Source organism: Tauraco erythrolophus, chromosome 4 (genome assembly GCF_009769465.1).
Source record: "Tauraco erythrolophus isolate bTauEry1 chromosome 4, bTauEry1.pri, whole genome shotgun sequence".
NCBI lineage: Eukaryota > Metazoa > Chordata > Aves > Musophagiformes > Musophagidae > Tauraco > Tauraco erythrolophus.
Window position 1 is genome coordinate 42584781 of NC_141468.1, and position 26560 is coordinate 42611340.

General features: G+C 38.9%; 1 protein-coding gene across 1 annotated transcript in view; it reads left to right on the forward strand.

Moving 5' to 3' along the window:
- The window catches only part of LGR5 (leucine rich repeat containing G protein-coupled receptor 5), a 94488-nt gene that overhangs the window by 51669 nt on the left and 16259 nt on the right, over window positions 1-26560 (forward strand). The window contains 6 exon segments of the mRNA XM_086609976.1: window positions 3676-3747; window positions 5385-5456; window positions 17644-17859; window positions 20596-20667; window positions 23223-23291; window positions 26330-26401. Of these exon segments, the coding sequence (XP_086466102.1) occupies window positions 3676-3747; window positions 5385-5456; window positions 17644-17859; window positions 20596-20667; window positions 23223-23291; window positions 26330-26401 (573 nt within the window).

The following is a 26560-nucleotide window of genomic DNA, read 5'->3' on the forward strand; positions in this document are numbered from 1 at the left end:
AGATCCAAATGAATCTTTTTTGCTGATTTTTACCAAATACCACAATGCTGAGGAATTCCAAAGGACTGGGAAGATGCTGCTATTGAGCCAGTGTTCAGAACTGGTCTCATGGAGCATCTTGGGAATAGATAGGTGATTTGCCTGAAGTCAGTTCCACAAAAAATCATGAAATGGGCATAATGAGAAAGAATTTAGTATGATGACTGAAGGTCGAACAGCATTATTGCATAGAAAATAATTGTTGCCAGATGTCTACCTTTTCTGACATTGTCAGTTTGCTTGGTGAGAGAACTGCACACCCATACATGTATTTTGGCATTTGTGATACATTTGATGTAGCCCTCTACTGAAATATGTAGGGCTATACATGATGAGGGTGATCTTCTGCTGCATAAACAGAGAAGTATCATATAAGACAGTATTAATCACTGTCTACAAAATTAGTGAGAGCTGTTTCCAAACAGAAAAATATTCAAAGCAGAACTTCACAAATGACCTGAGGTTTGAAAAATTCATAAGGAGTAAAAGTAGAAGCTGTATCTACCAAAAAGATTAAACAAGGTTTCATCTGTCTAAAGTGTTTGTACAAGACATATTTAATAATTAGGAAGTTGTGATCTAAAAGGAAAAACAGCAGAATATAAAACAAGGATTGGAATCGGGGCGGGGGGGAGGGAGGGTGAAAGAGGAAAAAATTACATTTCAGTTTAACAGTGCAGGTACCTATCACTCAGAACAGCTCAGAAACATGGCTCAGCACTCCTTGCTTACAACTGTCTGATGGCTTTGGGTATTCCTTTAAAAGGTGTTGGAGCTGGGGCCATGCGGAGGGGGTCAGGCTCTGAGGATGGTGTAATGGGGATGGCCAGATGATGCAAATGGACCCTACAGTCAGAGTGACAACAGTTTACTCTGAAAAAATCTTCTCCTGAAAACAGTTTGACAGAAAACCTGGCCACAAAAGGAAACAGGGAAAAAAGTTACATGCAGAAGTTTTAGCTGTCAGACACTAGCTCAAATACAGCCCAGTGCAGTACAGTCTCACTAAAGCCACCCGTCAGTGAGACATTTAGCATGTACATGTATAGGTGTGTCTCTGTATTTAGGTACTTCTTTCTAAATATTTTAGATATACATTAAATGTCTTTAAAATCATGACAGTCCCTTTTCAAAAAATGCCAAACATTAAGGTTACCACAGAGACCCTTGGTGATGCTCTGAAGCTGGGAAAAGAGAATTACACACTGAAACAAAACTTTAAAGCTGCATAGTGTCCCAATTAAATTGCCACAGTGCTGCATTTGGAAGAGGGAGGAGCATGCTTGGTAACTGCCAGAGCCCTTCTTCAGGAGCTCTTAAACAGGTCTGATTTTCTCAGCTAACCCATTTTATGAAGTTCAAACAGGAGTTATGAACATGTCGTGTGTTTGGCAGTTTGCACTGCAACAATTAGGAAAATTGCTGAAGCACAGCTTTTCTTAAGAAGGGATGGTGGCCTGACAAAGCACCAGCTTGTCTTTAGACATGTGGGTTTAGGCCTCTGCTCTTTATCAAGCTTTCCATATTACACTCAAAGCAGTAACTTATAGCTGTAAGTGAAAACCTCGATACCTGTACCTATTTTTTTCCAGTGAAGTTTTGCAACTCCTCACTCTGCAGTTCTTGCCAGGCTCCTGTCCAGACTCGTGCCCAGCCATACCATTGAAATGACAGAGCAAAAGAGTGCTGTGGGGGTGAAGCAGTCTTTAGTCTTTTCAAAAAATCGTGTCATAAACTGAGATCAGCATTAGATAGGTCCTGAGCTTCTACTACTCATTGATCCACAAATGGCATTTACTTTCAGGGACCCAGTCTGGTGAGTCTAACCTAGCACACACCTGCTTGATCCAGTGGCAACCCAAAAGTCATTGCCATTTTTGTTCAGAATGAGAGTTTAAGCTGAAGAAGCCCCTCACACATCTGAAAAAAAAAATAGTCTCAGCTTATGAGTGCCTCACCTTGGAGACAGAGTGAGCCAGATGTGGTTCACTCATCTGCCTGCAGGAATTCAGGTTCATGTGCCCAATTCTCAGAAGTCTGAACATCAGACTCGAGTGTACTCTGAGGTGTGACAAGCTCAGCAGCTCTGTCTGAAGCTGAGCACCTCTGCAGAGCACAATTAAATTCATTAGCAGGGAGAGGAAGAGCCACTTGCTCCGAGTTACAGGTCACATTGCTCGGCAGGTGTGTGTGTACAAGGAAGAGCCTTTTCCACAAATACGAAAATGCCTAAAAAGTCTTTGGAACTGGGATCTAGAATCCTGTTTTCTTTATGGCCCAATTTTTATTTTCTGTATGAAAGAGATGTCTAAAGAGAAGGTGTGCTCAGGAGCCTGTCGTTAGCTTGGGGCAACTGGGCTCCAAAGGAGGACAACATTTAAGGGCCGGTCAGTGCTGGATCTTTGGGACTGCAGCCATCAGCACCTGGTCTTTTGCATGAACAGGACTGGCGACTCTGGCGCCTACTTCAGTGCTGTAGGTTCCTCTCTGGCAGCTTGGTACCTAAGGCATTTTCTGGATCTAGTCCTGTGGTCTTTCCTAAAGGGCCAGAGGCCAGTTCAAATGTCAACTCTGTTATCAGATCAGCTGGTCTATGGTAACTGTTCGCAATATTGGTGTGCAGTATCTTAGCTGATGGGAAATATCAATTCTACTTGGCTTAACTTGGTCTGCAAATAGAAGAGAGTTACATCATATCAATCTGCATTTTTTGCCAGCTAAGAGCAGACACTGGCATTAATGACACAGAGTAACTTGCTGGGAATCTGACCCCTACCAGTCAGTTTCCCAGCTAGGCTGCAGGTATCGTAGCACATTCATGCTGAACTGAGATGTCAGGAGGCTAAATGCAAGATGCTCCAGAGTTGCACTCATGGGGAACATAGAAATGCCATTATTTCACATCAAATACATGATTTTTTTTTCTAGGCATAAACCTTACGGAATACATTTTTCTTTTTTGTCAGTCTAACACACTTTACAGAGCTGTACTTACCTAGTTCTGTAAAATACTTTCAGATGTTCTGAGAAGGAAAATGCTATAGAAGTAGGGGGAAAAGCCCTACAAATTTTAGCAAATACACTTTATGCCAACATATTACATGTCTGCTCACAGGGAAAACTATGATTCCAGCAGTACAGCAGTTTTATATGTAGTTATTTTAAAATGAACTATGGTCATTACTATGTGGATATATTATTATATTAGTGCAAAGGAGTTAAATGTGCACAGACATCATACATGCACAACTCCAAAAGTGCATGCCTGTAAATCCAATTATTATAATTGTTGTCAGTATGTCTGTATTTTAGTTGCTGAGATTGCTCTAATCCTTAAAAAGAACAACATGAAGAATTAGATGTGCATTCTAAACCATAAGCTCGATTTGCAGTGAAATTGCATTTTTGTCTCTGCAGTCCAGTTGTCAGTAAATCAACTGTACAGTTAAGGGCTTCTCTTTTTTTTTTTTTTTTTGCTTTTGAAAGTGTAATAATGATAAAACAAGGCTCTTAAACTACTGCCTCTGGCATCAGTCGCTCAAACATAGCTGTGTTGCACTTTTTAACAACCAAATTAATTCCACATGAAGAGAAAAAGTATTCACTCTCTTTCTTTTCCTTTTTCAAACTTTGCAGACGTCTTGCAGGAAATGGCTTGACATACATTCCTAAGGGAGCATTTGCTGGCCTTTTCAGTCTTAAAGTGCTGTAAGTAAACTGTGTGTTGTTTGATATATTTCTGATTTCCTAAATGCTCCAGGGAACTAATTAACCAGTGAAGTTTTGATCAAGTAAATTACATACACTGATCAGATCATTTTGAACAATTCAGCTGGAGTGAAGATACATATGAACATCATTAAATCTGTTTTTTCAAATAGAAAATGTCCTAAACACTAAGGTTGGAAAACATTAATGGCATTCTAAAAACAACTTACTCATCAAGTAGATGTCTCTGTACAATTTCAAAGGTAAAAATTGGTTTGGTTAATAGTTTGTTTAATTGTCTCAAAAGTTCTGATTTCAAGTCTTAGTGGACTTCTCATGGTCACACAAAACTGAGTGTAAATTGCTGTTTCCTTTTCTTGAGAGGTAGGGGGGGAAAAAAAACATTATTGTAGAACACCATGTAATTTAAAATGCACTTCATATTTCATATCTTGTTCTTTGTCATATAATTGCTATAAGATAAATTATTAAAAAAAATTACAAAAACCTGTATTATTTGAAGTAATAAGACAGTACATATAGTTACTAAAATTATTAGCTGGTCACATCTCACAGCATTTATACTAAGGGGATCTTTGCCTACGTAAAACTCACAGAAACTGTATTATTAGCAAGAAAGCCAACCTCCTAGGCAGCGTCAAGCCAAGCCAGATGCTACTGCAAGAGTATGCAAAGCTCTTCTGAAAAAATACTCAAATCGGAAAGAAGTATGAAGAGTTTCCCACTCCATCTACTCTTAAGTTGGCCAGCTGTAGCTCTTGTTGGCCTAAGGAAATTTAGGCCTGCCAAAAATTATTTCATTTACTATGACCCATTGAGTATGCCTCATTTTGAAGGCAGTGTGTACTACTTCAGTTTTACCCACACGGAGTCCTTTTATGTATGTAGAAGTTGGTCCAAACAAGGATATTAGGCTGTATTCAAAGGGAGGAAAAGATTCTATTGGAATGAAAAGTGATTTTTCAGTCTTTGCAAGCTAAACAATGTGGTATTTCAGAAAAGAGATTTGTCAGGTCATTGCTAGCAACCTTTTGTTTGAGAAAATTGACTCCATTGGGAAAAATTCAGCAGTTTTGACAGAGATAAAATTTTATTCGAACTAAATCAAACTCTTCAAACAGTTAAAAGTTCTGTTTGCCATAGTAGCATTTTCCTGAGTACGGATTTCAAGAGTCCATCTTTCACAGCTTTATCAGAATAAAAAACTGAAGTGCTTCAGAAGGAAAACAAAATCAGTACATGATGACCATTTCAGAATCACTGGAGATGATTCAGAGCTCAAGTCCTATTGAAAACAAATTGGATTTATGCTTTTAACTTCCTCAGCTGCTTTGAAAATCCTGCTCAAAGCTGATGTGTAGCTGTTAAAAAAGCTAATATGCTACATTTGTATATATACTGTAAATATAAATAAATGCTATATTTGTTTGCTTTGAAGACAGCTGACATTTGACAGGAGCAGGGTAACAGTATTTGTGTAGCTTTCCTGTGTTTGTAATCTTGAAGTAGAACCAGTACAACGGAGTACAAAGGAGGTAAGCTTGGAAGAAGATTTAAAATAGAAAGAAATTATCTTTACTGTGTTAATTCTAGTTTTTGTGCTACTCAAAATGTAGGATGCTGCAAAATAACCAGCTACGCCAGGTTCCTACTGAAGCACTCCAGAACTTGCGCAGCCTGCAGTCTCTGTGAGTATACTTGATAAATCAGCTTGTAACTTTGCATCACCGATAATACACGATTACCTATTAATTGCCTGTTAATACCACTTAATAATGTGCTGAATCAGCTTTTTCTTTTAACTCTCTTTGAGCTGCTTTTCAAGAGAATTGTACTCTCAATTCGACATCAAAAGTGACTGATTTCATTCTAGTTATTTCATGACACCAGCAGCTTCTTTGCAGCATTGCAAACTGGTTCACTGTCTGAGAAGACACTCCTTGCCCGGCAATGGTTTCTGTCTGTTGAGAAGAATATGGTCCCTTGAGCACTGTTCTTTCCCATGGTTTCTTGTTAAGATTCTTTAGAGGGGAAAAGAAAGAGTCCCAAATGACTCCCTTGTTTTTTTTCATTTGGTGTAATTTTTTTCTTTTTAAGCAGTATGGAAAACACTATTAATTCATGAAACAAAGTGTACTACAGGATGCTTAATTTATTCTGTACTTCAGGCAGGTCTCCATATTTTTAGTTCTTGACTGTGCCATTCTGACTCAGTCCACAAGCTTCAGTTTTAACAGAACTCCTGCCAGAACTGCTAGACCAGCAGTGAGGATTGGCAGCTTCGTGGTATGAATGAAATTGTTTTGATGTGCCTCTGCCCTATAACATAAGAATGGTTGTACCAGGTCGTGCTGAAAGCTGACCTAGCCCAGTCTTCTCTCCCAGAGGTTTGCACTCAGGGACTTGCTGAGCCTGTTTTGACTTATTTGGATTTAGTAGCTTTTAAATAATTTTCTTTTATGAGTTTGTACGATTGCTTTTTGAACCAGTATAACACTCATGATTCTTGGTGGCAGCATGTCTGCTGATTGGCTAGCCCTGTGTAGCATGGTGAAGTACCTCCTGTTATTTACTTGGAACTTCCCACCACAATTGTTGTCCTCTAAGTGCAGCATCAGAAGAAAGTGGAAACAGCACTTCCTTATTGATGTACACCAGATTTTACAGACCTCTGTTGTATCTCCATTAGTCATGTTTTTCAGACGTAGGCTCTTAGGATTGTTTCTCATGTGGAAGCTATTCCCTTGCTCTGGTCATCTTGTCAGTTTTACTGAATTTTTTTTAGTTCTCATGTTTTGATTTCAGACAAGTCAAGGAGGGATCAGACCTGCACAGCATGTTTAAAGTGTTTGCACACCATGGATTTACAGAGGAGAATTATGGATGCTTTATTGTTCACTTTCCTACTAACTACCCAAACTTCGTTTTGCTTAATGATTTTAACCTTTACTGAACTGTTATTTTCATACTTATTACAGCTGCGGGACCTCTTTCTAGCATGTTAGTAGCTACTCTAGAATTTGTTATGTAAAGTTTGAATTGCCTTTTCCTTAAGTGCCTGACTTGATATACCTACCTATACCAAAATTCATCTGCCACATTCTTGTTCAATCGTGTATCATGAGTTCCTTCTGCTGCAAGGACACTTGGCTGTGTTGACGCAGTAAATAGGGTATGTTTCTGAATTATCCACAGAATTCCATTGTCAGCTGATACCAAAAAAAGACTAAATTTTCTAAAGTATCTACTGATTTTGAATGTGCAGCATAAAATATCTAGATGATTGAAGATAGGCAGGCAGATTCTTTGAACAGAGGAAAAAGTCAACTGACTTTTTTCTGTGCTTTAGCTCACCACCTTATATTTTCACAGAATTATTTTGAATTAAAATTATTTTCCTAAAAAATTCCAGGAAACAAATGTGGAAGTCAGTCTGGAAGTTCAAGTAACTATCACAAAAAATGTTGCTGCAGTGTGCACTGGTCACCAAAGTCACTGGTGAATGTCTAACAATGACAAGAATAGAGTGAGCATCTGTACCAAGCTATCCAGTCTGGGTAGAGTTAAGACACGTTGGTTGAGAAATGTACTATATTGAACATTCTCTTCTTTTTTTGTGTATAAAGAAGTTCCACCAGAAGGTTAACATCTTTTGCATGCATTCAATTTAGCCAAAATCTGAAGAACAGAATTAATGAAATGAATTCATTTTCAACCAAATTATGTCATCTGTGTATAACTTACCACTACAGAGACACACATTATGCTGTATTAGCTCCCAGGTTCTTATGTCCGTCTTGAACATTTACCTCCTTAATGTACAATGCATTTGTTCAGGTTTCTAAAGGTGAAACAGCCCTAAGAATTAATTATCTTATAATTGTTATTTGGTCAGTGCCTTTTTTCTTATTGACCAGACACAGACTGAAATATCTCAGCCATATACTTTTGAGGTTACAGTTCTTTCCTTTGATCTTTGAAAAAGTCATGAGAAAATACTGGTCTAGTGACTATATTAGGTTTTCTTTCTGCTAAATAAACAAAAAAAATGTTACTGAGAACACATCACTCTATAAGCTTTTGGAACCAAAACATGATAAGCCAAGCAAACAAGAGTTCCTTTGTTGCTCTGAAAGAGACCGTTGAATTTTCAGCACAGTTTCTAAACAAAATGATAGTCTCACTCAGGCTTTGTTACAAATATTTTTTCCATTGGGTGAAGAAGCTGAAGAAGTAAACCAAACATAGTTTGTGCAGTCTATGTAAAGGACTGATATTTTGTGACAGAATTAAAACAGAAGGAGGATAGGAGTGGTCAGTGGAAGCCTTTAGACAGCTGTGTAGCAGACTCAAGATGGAATGATACGGGTTTGTACAGAAAAGCTAACATCACCTGAAAGATGATCACCACCGAAAGAGACCTCTTTGAGGAAAAGAAAACTATTATTCTTTTGTTTGCTTAAATGGGGTTGTGCCTGTCAGATAAAGGTGTGCACAGATTCAATTTCTTGTTTCATACAGTCTAGGAATTTTCTGTTCACAAGGTGGTTCTTGCATTCGTTTCTGATTTACAATAGGAATTATTTCTTGAAACCTTTGAAATAGCAGGAGTCTTTTCAAGAGTGTAATTAAGAGGTTAAAAGCCTTCACAAAGGCAATTCCTGTAAGATAGCAACTTCTCATATTTATTATGTTTAACTATGTAGGTGGCATGATTTCTGGAAGCCTCATTAACCCTTTGCTTTAGGTTAGTATAAATGTGGAAAACTAAAACCAGGCGACTGCTCAAATCTCTGCCTTTTGTGATTTTACTCAAGAAAGGCAGTTTTGTAGAGGAGCAAGCCGTACTAACTGCGTAGCTACCTTAATCAATGTAAAGAGGATTATGTTAAAATCATTTTTATCTAAGTATACATATATAATTGTGTGCACGTACAATGCGCATTATATAGGTATGTATCTGCACACACAAGTTTTCTGTGTTCCCTCATAATGCAAATTCCTGCCAAATTTTTGCACGAAAAGGTAATTCTGGGTGATATGCTCTCCTTATTATCTTATTCCAGGCTCAAAAATGACAATATTGATATCAACATTAATAGATACATTAATTGTTGTTAAATGGCCTGTGGCACACAGAACAAGAACTGATGTATTGCAGGAATGAGCAACCAATTCTTCCACTTTCTTATCAAAGTTGTAATATTGCTGGCGTGTGGAATGGCATGGCAAGTTTGAATGATAAATATTCATGAATTTCTTAAGGCTTGACCTACCTCTAGAATAGATCAGTCTTCTTCAGACAGCAGCCATTATTCGATAAATACTATAAAATGAGAAATGGGCATGAAAAAAATAACCAAAATCTGTAAGATTTGTGAATTTCGTCTTCAACAGCAAAATCTGTGAGAAAACTTTTATACTGTTGCCTGAAAACAAACAAACAACAATATGTTTTTTTCTGTCACTGAAGCAAAAAATAAGATTAAACAACATTAAAATATTCTCCAATTTTATAAAAGTCTTTGTAATTCAATAGTCAACAACAGTGGCGTGCTACTTTGATTAATAAATGAGTTCAGTTACCAGAGCTTGGACAATGATTGCATAGGACTCCAGTTCCCTTTGTGGCAGGAGGATTTAAGGAATTAACCAGAACATGTTGATTTTGAGATGTGGTTTTGATCTCCAAGTTCAGCAGAAGGATATATTCAACTAATTATATGGGCTATAATTTTCCTCTGAAATCTAGTGTGACTACAAATTTTCTGGATTACTAGTCCTAACAATTCAAATGACATTTATTTCTGTTAAGCCAAAAAGAGGAAAAAATGTTCGCAGCTACCATAATTGAAAGGGGTGAACACACCATCACTGATGTGTCACAACTTAGATCTTGACAGCAGGGTTTGAAGTGATACTCTCTTCTTCCCTGTTACTCACCTTGAGCAAATGCAAACTGCATTTGGACCTTGAGTCAAAATGCAAGGTCATTCACCTGGGTCGGGCCAATCCTAGGCACAAATGCAAACTGGGCACAGAGTGAGTTGAGAGTAGCCCTGAAGAGAAGGATTTGGGGGTGTTTATAGATGAGAAGCTCAGCATGAGCCGGCAGTGCGCTCATGCGACCCAGAAGGCCAACCGCATCCTGGGATGTATCAAGAGAAGTGTGGTCAGCAGGTCAAGAGAGGTGATTCTCCCCCCTCTACTCTGCTCTTGTGAGACCCCACCTCGAATACTGTGTCCAGTTCTGGTGTCCCCACCGTAAGAGAGACATAGATTTGTTGGAGCATGTTCAGAGGAGGGCCACAAAGATGATCCAGGGGCTGGAGCACCTCTGCTATGAGGACAGGTTGCGGGAGCTGGGATTGTTCAGCCTTGAAAAGAGAAGACTTCGGGGGGACCTAATAGCTGCCTTCCAATACCTGAAGGGGACCTACAGGAAGGCTAGGGAGGGACTTTTTACAAGAGTGTCCACTGATAGGACAAGGGGAAATGGGTTTAAGTTGAAGGAGAACAGATTTAGATTAGATTTTAGGAAGAAATTCTTCAGTATGAGGGTGGTGAGACTTTGGAATAGATTGCCCAGAGAGATTGTGATTGCCCCCACACCTGGGAGGTGTTCAAGGCCAGGTTGGACGGAGCCTTGAGTAGCCTGATCTAGTTGAGAGGCGTCCCTGCCCATGACAGGGAGGTTGGATTAGATGATCTCTAAGGTCCCTTCCACCCTATGCCATTCTATGATTCTATAATTCTAAATGTATTTCTTTAGAACTGACTACAAACAGATGGTCTCTGGATTTTGTGTTTCCCACAGCATCAATATCTCCATTCTGCTTTTAAATCAAGCAGCCTTTTAGTGATTTTGAATATACCTGTATAGTCCAAAAACCTTTTACATACCTATGTTGATTTGCTTCTCAAATATTGTTATTAATTAACAGCTTGCTTTCTGTCTAACTTTCTTCATTTAATGCATGCATTTGTTTAAATAAGTATCTTTTTCTCTCCACCGTAATTGTCTTGTAATTTCTAATGACATACTTTTTGTACCAGAATTGACATGTAATTTAAGTATTTTTGAACAAGAAGTGATTGGTAAAGCAGGTGATGACCTATCAATAGTTTTTTTATTTTTTCCCTCAACATGTTAACACAAATTTTATATTACTAGCAACTAGTAAGTTCCAGATCTCCGTTCGTGAATGTTGCTAAATAAAGGAGGAAAGCGTAATTGACATTGCTGATGGAAGAGCAAAGCTTCTGCTATTCTTCTACTGGGACTATTGTAATACAACCCTTTGCAGTGAATACTACAGATCTAATTTCACTCCCTATTATTTTCTTGTTTAGACATCATTGTTAATGAGCAGCTTTTACTGCTGCATTGTCAGACACAGAAATAATCAAAATCAAGAACAGATCAGGTGCTATCTCACTGCCCAGGCCAAACCAGTCATGAAGGACATTTAAAAGCAAGATTATTTACTGTGTCACCTGCTTTCATTCCTGTAAAATTTAAGAGGACTTTTACTTTAGTAGTAGCAATAGGGCAGAATACAACATAGCCCATCTTCCAAAGCACTGGAAACAGTTGATAGAGGGAAAAAATAGACCATCTTTTCTCCCTTGACAACCTGTAAAGTTGGAATTTAGTGAAGCAAATTAATTTGACTTTACAAGTAGCAAGATAAGAAAATAGCAAGCATGAAATTTGTTTTAAATTTCCTAACAGAATTTGTAAATAATTTAAATTTATTTGTGGAGCACCTCATGGTGACAGAGTTCTACATAAAAGATTATCTAGAAATCATCTTAGATATTCTTAATAATTGCCTGGCTCCTGGAACAGGTCAGCAAATGGATTTTTCATCTCCCTACTCCTCCAAATATTTGACATTTCAAGAGAAGTTTCTATTCTTAATCCAAATGAAGAGTTGAAGACTTTGAGGGCACAGAGTTCTGGAATGCTTCCAGTTCAGGCTTGAAATTAAAAAGGCTTTTTTCAGATGTGTTGACTTTAAACAATTTTTTTCTGTTTTGATGCTTGTGTTAATAATCCTGATTTTTAGTTAAAAGATGAAACAACATTGGTGGAATCACATTATCCCAAGAGAACTGTGTTCATGAAAAGACAGGAGCTTTAGTTGTGGTTTTCCATGTCACAGCCCATGATAATGAAGCCTACAGAAGTCATTATCCTTCTTAGGAAACCCGGTGCCTCAACAGGTACCCACAAACTCCCTGAGTAGGAATTTCCCACAATTTAAATCAAAGTTGTATGTACCCATGCGGGTGTCTGTACACATATGCAAAGATGTCTCAAAACTCACCATTGCAATCTCATCATTTTGCATGTCTTAACCATCTGAGCTACTAGATCTCGGGGGCACGCTAGGTGACAGAGAGTGGCTGAGATATTGAGCACTAGTACAATATCAGACTACCCCTCACAGTCACAGACACTTTTCTAGCTTGATAATCAACTGAGAGGAAGATAGAAGTGCAAGGTTCCCTAAAATGCACGTGCTACTATTTTATTTGGGTGCAGTCTCTAACTCAACCAGCTGTAGGGCCAGTTGCTTTCAAAGTGGGGTGCAAATAGGCTAAGCTAGATCAGCAATTCCAGGCCATTGGGTGACGTTTTCTCACATCCAATAGAAGCTACTAGACCTACGACTCTTTTCTGTCTTCTGAGCAATCTCAAAAGAAGGCATTTTTTATCGCATTTATAAGGAACAGAGAAATTTCTCAACCTCAGTACTGCTAGCCAAAAATCATCCGGCATGGCTGAAGCCCACCAGGACGTACACCATGTGTGGGAGGAAGACAAGAAGCCACTGTTGGAGTGGTTAGCAGTGTGGGGCTCACACTACATTCTGAGGAGATCCTCCTTGGGCACCATACAGCCACAGACTGTTGCCATAGCCAGCCAGCCAGCAAAGCAAACAGTGCTTCAGAGTGCTCCCAGGCACCGGCCGTGACTGTCTGTCCTGCTGCACTGTTAACAGGGTCCTTGGCACACTTTTGACCCGTGCCAGCTAATATTTGCCTGAACTGTTCCGTGGGGCCCTGACAGTTCACACACCCCTGGGACCGTCCCCCGTAGGTGCTCTGCATACAGCCTTCTCGTTTGGTACACTAGGAGAGGTCACTAGCGTAGCGTGGGCTGCTCTGAGCCAGTTGACTGCAGGATCTGGGAGCATTCCAAGCCACACCAAATGTGCCGGTCTAGCTGTGGACCTGAGTCTGCAGTCAGGTTCCTAGGATAACCCAACAGCTCTTGCTGGCCCTCACTTTTTCTCACTTGTGGAGATTGAGGGTACCTGATATCAGAGCCAATCTCTGTACAAAAAAAGCATTGCAGCTGGCTGTTTGTGCTTTATGCAACAGGCTAGCGTCCCGGCCCACCATCTCGAATGCAAGTTAACCACAACACCTGAGCAGCATGTTTGACTATGAGCAGAAATGCTAAGGATTGAAAGTCTCAGAGCTGCAGAGACCTCCCAGTGTAAAACTGAGCGGTGGAACAGAAACAAATGCTCCTGAACTGTGACTTGTGGCTTTTCTTTTTGGTCTTGCTGTTGCCTCACAGGGTTCTCTGTATCAGTCCTGTAGAAGCCCATACAAGGGCAGAGCTGAAAGTGAACTGTGGGAACTGCTGTGCCGATGTGTCGTAATTAAGCTTTTACAATAGTCCTAGCGTTTTCCCCTGTGGGCTGAAGGGGATATCCTGCGTAAAGGGCCATGTTTCAAAAACATGGCTTACAATAGCTAGCTATATTTCCATTACAGCCACTTTTCAGAGCCAGTTTTGATGTCAGTTACCATTACTTAAATGGGGCTTTAGCCCAGCTTCTGTGAACAAACCCTTGAGAGGGTTCATGTCACCACACACTAGCAAAGATGGTGGGGCTGCAGGTGAGCCCCTCCTGGCTATTACACCCTGTTACACCCAGTCAGGCCTTGTCCCCAGCCTCTGTCCATCATTGGTCAGTGCCATGTGGAGAGCCTCGTTTGTGGCTCCCTGCATAACAGAGCTAGGTCAGGAAAGGAGCAAGGTGGTAGGAGAGGAAGGAGTGCACCTCTTCTTTAATCTGCCATGTTCTCTCACCTCTCATCTCCCTTGCCTGTTACATATAGCCCCTTTTCATTTGGTTTTACCTCTCCTATTTTAAACTTAAAATGTAGGAAGAAATATTTTGTTCTTGACTTCTTTATCTGTCTTTGTGGCTTTGCTCTTCTACGGTCCCTGTGTTGTATTCAGGCCCTCATCCGTTGCAAGAGGAGGCAATCCATGTAATAGCTGTTTATTTCAGAGGGAAGAATGACCTGGGAGAAATCTCCTTCCTGAGCCCATATCTAGCGTTTGATTTAACCCTGAATGAATAAGCAAGAGACACCAACAAGACATTAAGGGATTTCTTGATCACAAGGCACATCCAGGTTGTAGCTGGGCTTGCTCTTAAGAGAAGACTCAGAAAGAGAAAAAAAAAAAAATATTCTCTTAGAAACCTACCAGTGGCGTAAAACTAAGTATCCAGTCATACTGAATTGATAAAAATAATGCAAATCAAGTATTTTTCAAACATCTACCTTCACTTGTTCCAGAGTACCAATAATGGAGTCCTGTTTACAATTCTAGATTAATATCTTTTCGTAATTTATGCACATGGTTGTAGCATTCACCAGTGGGATACAGTCCACATAGCTCAAGCATTTACTTTGAAAGGTTTGGACATTTTAAGTGAGCTCATGGCGGATTTCATACTGGCTGCTTTATTTGCGTGCTGCCTTTATCAGAAGAGATCAAGCATTCCTGTTTCCCTAAATTGGCTCTCTCTGGAATATAATAGCAGCTTTCAAACTCACTACATGTAATCTCTGTATTTTTGATTATGAATAGGGTCATGTTTGTGAGTTAACGGCTTTAGTTCTGGAAGTGCCAAAACTTTGATCACCACATGTAGTTGTGTGAATTGGCTGAAAATGGTGATTTTGATCAATGCTTTATACATCAGTGTGCATTACCTACAGTATGACAGGAAACAACCACTGCCGAAACCTTTTAATATCTGCAAGAGGGAAAACGCTACTGGGAAATTTTAAGAAGATTAGATAACAAGAGAGCACTTGATGCAGTACTTCTTATGAGTACTTGCACGATACATAATCCTGTTATAGGACCTGCAGTACAAATCCTCATAGCTTCTTGATTTCTTCCAAAGTTTGTTTAAGCAATAATCCAGCTACCTAGAATCCCATTTATATTATAGCAGTCCTATTTTTCTTTCTATGTTGTGTATTTTGTTTACGTAGCCAGTGGTGAGTTTATATTTGGAAACTTGAGCTATAAACAAAATCGATTCCTTGATTTACTACCAAATACTGGTAAGGTAAAAATGCTGGCCTCACTGACGACTGCAGAAGTATTGCCATTTCAGCCACAGGGTCATGTACAAACAACTGACTGTTGGCTTTGCCATGCAGCCAGGCATCCTGTGAGTAACTCCTGTGGAGTCGGTGGGTATGTCAGAGCTGCACAGGCAAGCTTCGTATTGAGCAAGATGTTAACTGTAATACAGTAACACATTTAGGTTGAATAAAGCCTCCATTCTTTAATCAGTGTAACTGTCAAACTAAGGCAACTGTAACTTTTTAGTTTACATACCAGCATCACCTAGGGAAGAAATTTACTTCTGACTGAACACAAAGAAACCTCATCTACTCATTCAAATTATACCTTATTTGAAAACACAGGCGTAGTAGTAGTAGTTGCCTGGGGAATGGGGGAGGTACAGCATGAGTATTTCTAAACATTTCCAGCCTCACCCATTTGTTGACAGACCCTTGAGTTATTTTGGAAGCTCTGTCTCTGCTGCCTGCCATGTCAGTTATTATATTGAAAATTTAATTGTACAAGGTCTTTGACACTGAACTTTATAAATTTGTTCCAACTGACCTTGTCTCAGTTATTTGCCAGCCTGGCGCAGAGCCGTAGCAGTCATTATTTGTTCTCATGCAGTAGGTACAAGCAGCGTGGAGCAAGCAGGAGATAGAATGGACCTGACATTTTACATGACTGTGAATGAAGAAGCAGCTTTAAATAAAGAGATTAGTGTGTCCACCACAAAAAGTATTGCATTTCTCTCAAACAGGCTGAGCTTACGTTGTACAGAATTACTTCTTTGTACCCTGGGTGTGTCTGTTTGTTCTGTAATGTTTTCAAACATCTATTTAAGTTTATTTCTGTTTCACCATTCACTTAATTACTCCTCTGGACAGACATCTTCAAGAAAAGTTTTAGAGCATGGCTTTCATGTTCCAAACAGGGTACAAGTCACTACAACACATTAAAAGCAGAAAAAGTGTATCGGAGTACAGATCACCATCTGGACCTTTCACAAAGTTTCAGAAATCTGAAGTACAGTTTTAAATATTTTCCTGAAAGCATCACAATGTGAAAGCAAAACAGAGCAAAAGCCAATTAATATAAGACATAATATTTCTAGCGCCACATCTGCAAAAGGTTCAGTAGATTTAATTCTGATTTACGCAAGTGTCTGAGCGAGGTATCACCTGCAGACTCTGAAGAGATATGATGTGCAGTTGAGCTCCCTCAGTTGGCTCTGCAGCAACTGAAGTGTATTTAATAACTTCTTTTTCAAAATAAATACGTCACATTAGCAACACTAATCTCTATTTAAAAAACATTTTGCTTCACTATTAAAAAATGTGAACTTCAGTGCTTGTTAGAATAATTGGAATAAACAGTGTGTAAAAAACAGTAAAATGGGAACAGAGACTCAAAAATGAGTTTTATGAGATGTATCAAGAGAAGCTTGGTCAGCAGGTCAAGAGAGGTGATTTTCCCCCTCTACTCTGCTCTTGTGAGACCCCACATTGAATACTGTGTCCAGTTCTGGTGTCCCCACCATAAGAGAGACATAGATTTGTTGGAGCATGTTCAGAGGAGGGCCACAAAGATGATCCAGGGGCTGGAGCACCTCTGCTATGAGGACAGGTTGCGGGAGCTGGGATTGTTCAGCCTTGAAAAGAGAAGACTTCGAGGGGGACCTAATAGCTGCCTTCCAATACCTGAAGGAGACCTACAGGAAGGCTAGGGAGGGACTTTTACAAGAGTGTCCACTGATAGGACAAGGGGAAATGGGTTTAAGTTGAAGGAGAACAGATTTAGATTAGATCTTAGGAAGAAATTCTTCAGTACGAGGGTGGTAAGACTTTGGAATAAATTGCCCAGAGAAGTTGTGGATGCCCCCTCTCTTGAGATGTTCAAGGCCAGGTTGGACGGTGCTTTGAGTAGCCTGGTCTAGTTGAGAGGCGTCCCTGCCCATGACAGGGAGGTTGGATTAGATGATCTCTGAGGTCCCTTCCAGCCTATGCCATTCTATGATTCTATGATTCTGTGATTCTTGGCGCTTAGAATGAGTGTCTAGCTTATGGGAACTCAAATCAGCTTGCAGCTCAGTGATTTATAAGTTCTGAAAGAGAATCTCTGGCTGAGTTTCTTACACTTTTTTATTCCATGCTTTCAAATAACTGGGAAAGGAAACAAACTCATACTCGTCCTGTAGAGACGCTCTGCTCAAAAATGGTCAGTGTGTGCTCTCAGTGAGTTGACGGCTCCAAAGCAGGCCTGTGTGCAGAGAGCCAGCTGACAGGGAGACTTGTAAGCACGATGTGAGGTTTCAGGGGTGAGGTTGCAAACAAGATCGAAAAGTAGGATCTCTAGGAAATGAAAAATGGATATGGCAACCCATGTCCATCCTTTGAGGTTGTGTTCTTGGTGATAACTTCTAATATCCGTTGTGTTCTTTTCGGAGAGTCAATTTTCTCTATTTCTTTTTCTCCTAGACGTCTGGATGCCAACCACATCAACTATGTGCCCCCCAACTGCTTCAATGGCTTGGTGTCCCTTAGACACCTGTGGCTAGACGATAATTCTTTGACAGAAATTCCCGTCGAAGCTTTTAGAAGTTTACCAGCACTTCAGGCGATGACATTGGCCCTGAATAAAATTCATTACATACCAGACTATGCTTTTGGAAACCTTTCTAGTTTGGTAGTTCTGTAAGTTTTATTGATTGCTTTTTAGCCACAATCTCTGCTTCTTTGCAGGACTTTGACCATTTTGTGATAAATTGCTTGAAGATGCAATGTTTAATTTAGATGTTTCCTGAGACAACCTTTAATAATTAAGTATTCCCTGTGTCCCTCCCCACTTGGCAAATGACAGGTAAAGAAGTATATACATGGGTTAATTAAATTGATATCTTTGGGCTATAAATCTGCAGTTCCCTTCTGCACTTGCACTAGGCTTAGTGATAGTCCTTTACCAAGAGGTCAATTCCATTTGCTGCAGAAAATGTTCTTTTTGAAAAATAAATTTTCTGGATTGTATATGTACTGCAAACAAAATTTTTAAAAATATCTTGGATAAACAGATTTTTTACATCTTCCTACAGTTAAACTAGCATTTGCTAAATCACTGGTTTTGATCTAGCTTAAAAGTTTCCATCTCCAATAAAGAACTATGTAAAGGAATTAAAAATCAGTCTACCTGGTCAGCAAAACAAACAGGAAGAGATGAATTGTGTGCCCTCTAAGACTCTAAGGCAATGTGTACTGAATGAGGGAAGATTAGAAAAAGGAAATAGACTGAAACCTTTCTGGGTGACTTGGAAAGAATGCCATCCAGTAGAGAAAGTATGCATTTCCCTTCATGGAAAGTATATGCAGTTTTGTACTTCTTTTATTTTTGCAAAACAGTTCAGCTAAATGAAACGTGTAGCTTGCACCAAAGTCTGGAAGGAATTCTATGGAGTGCGGTTTCAGCCTTTTATCTTCTGGGAATGTACCAAGTGGAAAAATTCTAGACTGGCTGGAGAAACTGAGGAGGAGAACTGAGGTGGAGGAGTTATTTCAGGATACTTTGGAAAATGTTAGCATTATTAAAGAGAAAATAATATATTCAAAGTTTACAAGCTGTCTGAAACCATAGACTGTAAGACACTTAGCATATTTTAGCGTATTCTATCTCCAGTGTAATAATTGAACCTGGCACACACCAGGGTTCTCTACTGACAGTCATAATCACTATCTCTGCCTAGTGCTTAATATATTCATATATGCATAGAGGGCACCAAAAATGGAGGGTAACAGCTGCCTTGTGCCACAAAATCTTTTCCTGCTGTTTACATTAGGTTTCAATCTCATTCAAGTTAAAGAGTGGATGGACTTGTCATTTGACTGAGCTTCTAGACTTATCTCAGTAGTGCTAAAGACAAAAGACTGTCTTGAATGTCATTCTCTAGATCCCTACCAGAAATATAGTGTTAAGAGGACAGTTAAGAAATGCAGAGGAAGATTATTTCTTTTCATGCCCTGATGGGTTCTGCTCAGTTAAGTTTCCTTATTTTAGATCTGCTTAGCTAATTTCTAATCTTCTGGGCTTTGTATTGATTAATAATTGAATCATTCTCATAATCTACAACATCTGATATTTTTGGCTCATTAAAATCTTTGTGTGTGGTTCTGCTTTCATTTGTTTGCTACTGTATTCAGTCTGGCAAATTTTCAACTCAGTGCAAAAATGCATAGTCAGTTGGAGCAGGTTTGAAGCTCTGTCATTAAAGATCAAATATAATTGGAATTTGGAGATGCACTCTTCGTTCTAACTAAAGCAGTAAAGGTCAGTGTAATCATTAAAAAAAAAAAAAAAGTTGATTAGGTTTCTTCCTAGGAAAGTAAAAACCCACAGAATATGTGCATTTTGCCATAAGAATCCCTGCCTTTTATGGACAGGTAGACTCAATTTCTGTCGGTTCTGCAGAAGATACAGAGAGCCTCTGATCTTTAACATTATTTTCAGAGCAGTCTGAAGCATTGAAGGGGGAGTGCCTGTCAGTCCCTCATTCACTGCCTGTCTTTTCTTTTAAAGTTCTGCTCCATAGTTTCCCCCCACTACAAGGGGGAAACTTGACTACAGTGTCAAGAATAAAATAAAAGAAAAATCTGGGAAAAAGGCGTCCTTTTTAAAAAACAACCTGAAGTGGCTCCAAGTTGTATCTACTCACATTAATGAGCTTCACACGATGTGAGGTTTTTCCATGTCAGTCTAAAAGACTTAGAAATAGCACTCTGAGCCTTTGTGCAGGGTGGTTTGTTGAAATATGTAACAAAATTAATTTCAATTGCTAAACATTTGAGAAAATAGTTTTTGATTTTTATAGTTTCAAAAGAAGGCAAGTTACAGCACTTTTAAGATTGGTTAGTTTACTCATCTCAGTGAAGCTGTGACTTTTTGGTCCTATGGCTTTCAGTCTTTTTTTTGTTCTGCAAGCCTAATCCCCCTTTCCTGTCTGCCATAATATCCATCTCCTCACCGGCTCCTGTTCTGTGCCATACCCTCTACCACCCTCTGAATATACATCTTCCAAATATACATCTCACACCCCACATACAGTTTTTAAGGCAACCTGTTAATTAACTACAATTTCACAGTGTTCAATATGCAAACTCCAATCTGGAACTCTAGCATATGACCTTTTTCAACAATCTAGGTGGTTTTAAAACAAATCCCTTCTATGAAATCCAATGGAAGCCTGCATGGGTGGGGAGATACAGAGAAAAAGGGGGGAGGGCAGCCGAGGTGCCTCCTATACATGCTCTTGCAAAAGCATGACTTGCATATAATCAGTGCATGCCTGAAAATAAGTTTCTTTTGATTTAACCATCAAAATGTTTTGCTTAAGTCCACTGTGTGCAGTGTGCTTTCCTGACTGTGTGCTTAATGTTCCTCTGCAGACATCTCCATAACAATAGAATCTACTCCCTGGGAAAGAAATGCTTTGATGGGCTCCACAGCCTAGAGACTTTGTGAGTTGACCTCTTACTTGTTTCCTTTTTTTTTTTCAGTGTTTTCATTAATATTCTAAAAGAATAAAAATAGACTAAAAGCCAAATGTAGTTTTTGGCTTGCCTAATCACTACAGGATCTAAGTGATGGTTTACAATGACTCTATGTTGCAAATCCTATTTTTGACTATAAAATTAGTTTGCCTTTTTAATAACGTTGTCATTGATAAATTGTTTGAAGAACAGTTGAAACTGTACTGAGCATTGAAAAAGAAGTGGCTATTCACGAACAGTTACATTTGTCTAGTTTAGTACTATTTATTTGTCTTGTTTAATCAGTAAAGCTAATAGCTTGATTGGGAATTGTCGAAATTAATAGCTTTAACATTAAGAAACTGTCTTGCCATAGAGGAATGTTATAAAATTAGGCAGTTTTATTTCTTTTGTCCCTGGAAAAAGCAAAAATGCCAGGCAACCAAATTATGCATGTGTTTTATAAGGGGAAGAGGAATGTTTCAGTTGTATCCAAGTTTTTGTCTTTAAAGAGCCCTGATAAAGAATAGCACTAGTAAGATTGAAATTTCCTCAAGTTTGCATTGGTTCTGTCAGACCAATTCAAATTTTCTTGAGTTTTCTAACAAAAAATACAGAAGAACACTGAACAGGAACGCAGTGCTGACGGCTAGCGCAAGTATTTGGAATAAAGGTGTTGTCTGCTAGAGTAGACTACAAACCCCAAAAGTGCTACAGGAACAGCAAAACCTTGCATATCCTTCCCCCTGACACCTGCCAAAGTCAGCTTTATCATTTTCAGAGATTTTAGATGCTTTGCTCAACCAGGACAGAGGCTAAAAGGCTTGGTGTAAGGAACAAATAGACAAAGTTCCAAACATTAATAATGCTAGTCTAAAGGTGACTATTTGCTTTCTCATCCATAGAACTATGTACTGCCTACTTTCATGTTTTATTAAGATCACAAGGCAAGAAATTTTGGGCTTTTTTTAAAATCATTAGTTATGAATACATTGGTCTCTTGCCACTGAATTGTAATTTTACAATTTTGACTTTTAGCTGGCTGTGAGTTGAGAGGAAGTCCCTTAGTGTAGCACCGGAAAGGGGGACAGGAAAGGGAGAAGGAAAATGTAATTGTTTGTTTTGGTTTTTTAAGTGAGATTCACTTGGCACTTGGTCAAAAACAGGGAAAAAACAGAACAATAGAATAAGTAATTGCAAACCCAGTCCCAGCCACCTGGTATGAGAGATGAAAACACAGAGGACAGTCAGGAACCTGTCAATAATGTAGGTGCAGCCACTTCACTGCAGTAAGAGAATGTAGCATTTACCTCAAGCACAGTAATTGCATACTGTATAGACCGGTTTCCAGATAGTTTCAAGATAATCTAAAAAGATCTCGGTGTAGATGGAGGACGCCAGCTTTAAGATCATTTGTTTGCATTGACGCATGGATCTGGAAATCACATATCACTGGAGGGCAAAACCAAACCATACATGCCTGTAATCTCTTTTTGTCAATAAGCAGGAGAGAGAGATTTACAAGCAGGAAGGAAAGCCTTGTTGAATTCAGACAGCAGTTTCCTGCCTGCATTACTTCAGCCTGATACTATTTCAATTCCAATCTATTGTAAACTGTGATCTGTGTTTTGCCTGTTCAAAAAGGCTTTTGCTCAAATTTTTCAGACTATGTTCTTCACAAAGCAGTGTCAGAGAGCATCACAGTAAACTGGCATATCACAACTTTAGTTTCAGGTTCTCCTGAATGCTAAAGGATGCACATGTCATGCTGAGGGCAGCAGTAGGCTTATAGTCCATTTAACCTACTAGAATAAAGTCTAATTACCACTGCAGCATGAGCAGTTCTTAAAGCAGAGGTCACTACCCTAGCTAAACTACTGTTTTTACAATTTATGTGGTAATGTATGAATATTGAGAAATCTTAAAATTAGCAGTGCAGTTAATGTTGAAGTTACTGTGTGTTTCCCACTTGTTTTAGCCAGAGGAAGATTTCCCCTAATCATTTCTACCCTCCAAACTCCAGTACCTCTTATTTTTACCACTTAACCATTAGGAAAAATATCTTGAGATATTTTTTTATCAGAAAAAAAAAAGACTTAATACAAGCAGACAATGAGTCAGAGGCAAATGAAGCCTTTATAGTGAGATGTATCAGCCATGTAAAATGCAGCTCACCATACAAAGTTGTTGAATATTCTGTTTGAAAGATTTTTTTTCATATTCATACTTTCAGGTAGTGAAAAGGATGGGCAATTTACAAACCAGCAAATTCCTTAGTAGTATCTGAATCCATTTATGTTTCCTTTATTGCAGAATAGCTAAGATGTAACTAAAAAATAGGATGCTGATAAAAAATAGGAAGGATAATATATCATAAATAGAGTTTGTTGGAAAACATCCATACACTTTTGAGGATTTCCTGGCTTTTGGCTGTATGTATTTATTCAATGCATGGAAGATGATATTTCGTTACAAATGCCAACAATTCTATGTTTTCCATTATGCAGTGCATAACCTAAATAATAAAATCTATTTTCACACAGAGATTTAAATTACAACAGTCTGGACGAGTTCCCCACTGCCATCAGGACACTAACAAACCTAAAAGAACTGTAAGTACAGAGCTTATATTAGGGAAGAGGATGTTTTGTCTAGTGTGTGATTATTTTTTTAATGCTGGTGATTTTATCAGTAATCCTTAAAAACTGATATGCAAGGAAAACTAATAAACATGCCAACACGTATAAAAGATAATTTTCAACATTCAGTTTAGAGCATTCAAGTTCTGACAACTTTTATTTTTATACTGCATTATGCAGTGGGTTTTTCCCAGGAACTTCATCCTTAGAATACATAAATAATAAACACAATTAATTCACTTTGAGTTGCAAACACAACAGTTAGATTTTGCAAACAATCCAATATATCACATTCTTCCACTCTAAGAGAAAGAAGACTGGCACCCTTATTAGTCCATCAGGTTTAAATGTCTTTACCTTCTTCCCTCCCTGCCTCCATTAAGTTAAAGCAGTTTCTTTTCAATATAAATAGTCCTTTGTAATGCTGTAAATAAAACACTTCTGGATGCACAGACATAGTTTGCAAAAAAAAAACAACCACAAAACCAAAACCAACAATGAAAAGAAAACAGCCAACTTTATTTATTGTAAGAAACAGCTGAATTATAAAAGAATGATTGAAATTATGTTCACACATCAATGCATATGTTCAGAATTCTTTCCATTTGAATTATTTACCATGTTACTGGTACCATCAGCATAGATTTTGGAAAAAAAAATAGGTAATTATATACTAGTTGGACACAATTTTCCCCCTGCTACATGACAAACTGATCGTAAAGCTGCTTTAAGTAGCTACCTGGGACATTTTACAAAGCAGGGATCCCCAGGCAGCGTTGACTCCAGTCAGCAGCTCCAGTGTTGGCAGAGCGCGGCTCTGGAGAAGGGAGTGGGCTATGAATTTCTCAGTCCAACTGTTCTCAGCTGCTCTTATGTTATCTGTCGGCTAAAATAATTGCTATGAAATCCAGTGGTCTGAAGGATTGCCCTTTTGCTGACCTCTGGTGTCGGTGGCCAGACATGAATAACCCAAGTTTGCAGTAAATGCACCTTGCCCAGTCCAGCAAAGTGCCTGATGTGCTTGAGGTTACTTACTGACCCCATAGGACTTCATCTCTAAGTATCAAACTTATTGTTTCAGATAGGTGCAAGAAATCTTTGGAGTGTGAAATTGCAACCTGACATCCCAAATCGAGCACAGACCATGAGACCATGTGCTTCAGTGCTTTATTTGGGCCCTGGAAGCTGATCTTACAAGGATGAGGTGTCTCTCACGAGGTTGTGCATGCCCTGCTGTTCTCACCCAAGCGGAAGCCCAGGCCCACAGACGTTCAGCTGATTGCAGGGCCACCTTAGTAAGAGTTTTTCTGGGTGGGACCTCATTTCTCTCTCAGAATTTGCACCTGGGCTGAAAATACAGACTATGGCTTTTTGTGTACAGCTTGGAGGCATTCAACACAGCCAGTCAGAGCTGAAGGTCTCTGACAAGTGGCCAGTGAGTTAGGGCCATATCCATTGATGCTACAGGGACACCGTTTGTCCCAGATGTTGTCCCACTTTATTGTCCCACCGTTGTCCCACATTGTCCCACTTCAGGGTCTCAGCTGTAGGAGTAGTTATCTCTCCAAAGGAAGTGGGTATAGCTGTTACTCAAAGTTAATGCATATGTAATGTTTTCTATACTGGATTTTGAAGATACCTATTTTTCCCAGTATAGCCTTAATACTCTTCACCCAGAGGTGCAGGTAGATTTTACTGCTCTTTTGCTCAGTATGCAAACTGGTAGGCTACAAACTGCCTTCAGTTCAGACAGAATGTATCACCTGGGTATAGTGCCCCAGAACACGGGCTGCAGCCATGAGCACACACTCTTCCAATTAGCTCAGAAGTGCATCAGGCACCTCCATGCATAAACACACTAAGCCAGCTGTTGGCAGATGTTGGGGCTGCTCCTCCACTCTAACTCAAGCCAGAATTGTGATGAGGGGCCAAATACTGCCCTGGGAAGTTGTCATGCCATTTCTTTAGCTTTTTCTGCCATGCAAGGAATCCCATTCAATGCAGCCACAAAACCAGACTACTTACTGGTTCTAGATTAAATGGGATTCTCATATTGCTTGGAGTCTGCATCTGCATGGATGCAGGTTTTATTGCATGTGAAAGAACTAGGGATTTATAGCCTTGCTCTGTAGCTCATCAGCAGTAGCACAATGCCTAAACAAATAAAATTAATATTGTGGGACTTGAACAAGTAATGGCCAAGTGTGCTTGCATCAGTGAACAATTTGAGGCTTTCTAAGTGCATAAATTTAAGCTGGGAAGCCTTTTTCATACCCGAGTGAACTAATGGGAGTTTCCCACACAAATCATCATTGTTCTTTTGAAATCTTAGTTGTTTCTTTTGTTTTCCACAATGGAGAATTGCTCATATGAATAAAATGTAATAATTAATGATGAGACAAAGATTTGGCCCTCTATCCAGCAGGCATAACTACATTGGATAGTTTGTTCATGTCTATATTTATAATATTTCAACAAAAATGTAGGAGGCTCAACATAATACAATATAATGCATAAATTCATTTACTTGATAAACTCGTGCAATTCATTATTATCCCAGGAAAGAAATAGTTGCAGCTAACAAGTACAGGGGGAAATATATATACTATTTTATTGTTATGTATTTTGTTATTAATATTTAACTAATGATGTTATTGGTTCATATGTATGTGTATATTTACATTATATCTATATACACACACGTAGATTCATAGATACATGACATACAGTTACAAAGCAGTTTCCTACTGAAGGCATCTGAATTTTAAAATGCCATTTTGCAGTTTACTTCATCTGAATGGTTTTATTCATTTCAAAAATGCAGAATGACAGATATTTCATTGATTTTCTTTTATTTTGCTTTTTTCAGTTGTGTCCTATTCCAGAAAATACGGACATACTTTTATATACAAACACTTTTCTTATTACAAACGAAAAAAGTTGTTGCACATTGTGAATGTAGATTGCACCTTCAATTTTTTTCTTACTGTGTAACCATTTTCCTTTTGTAGGGGGTTTCATAGCAATAACATCAAGTCAATACCTGAGCGTGCATTTGTGGGTAATCCATCACTTATTACAATGTAAGTGATAACAGTCTTCTCAATGATTCTTCTTATTAGAGAACATGGAACTTAGTATTGTATTTATGGCTAATTGTCAAATAGCTTTTCTTGTAAGTGTGCTGTACACAAGCAAACAAGCTCATATCTTTCCAATTTTGTGGAAAGAATGGCAGTTTA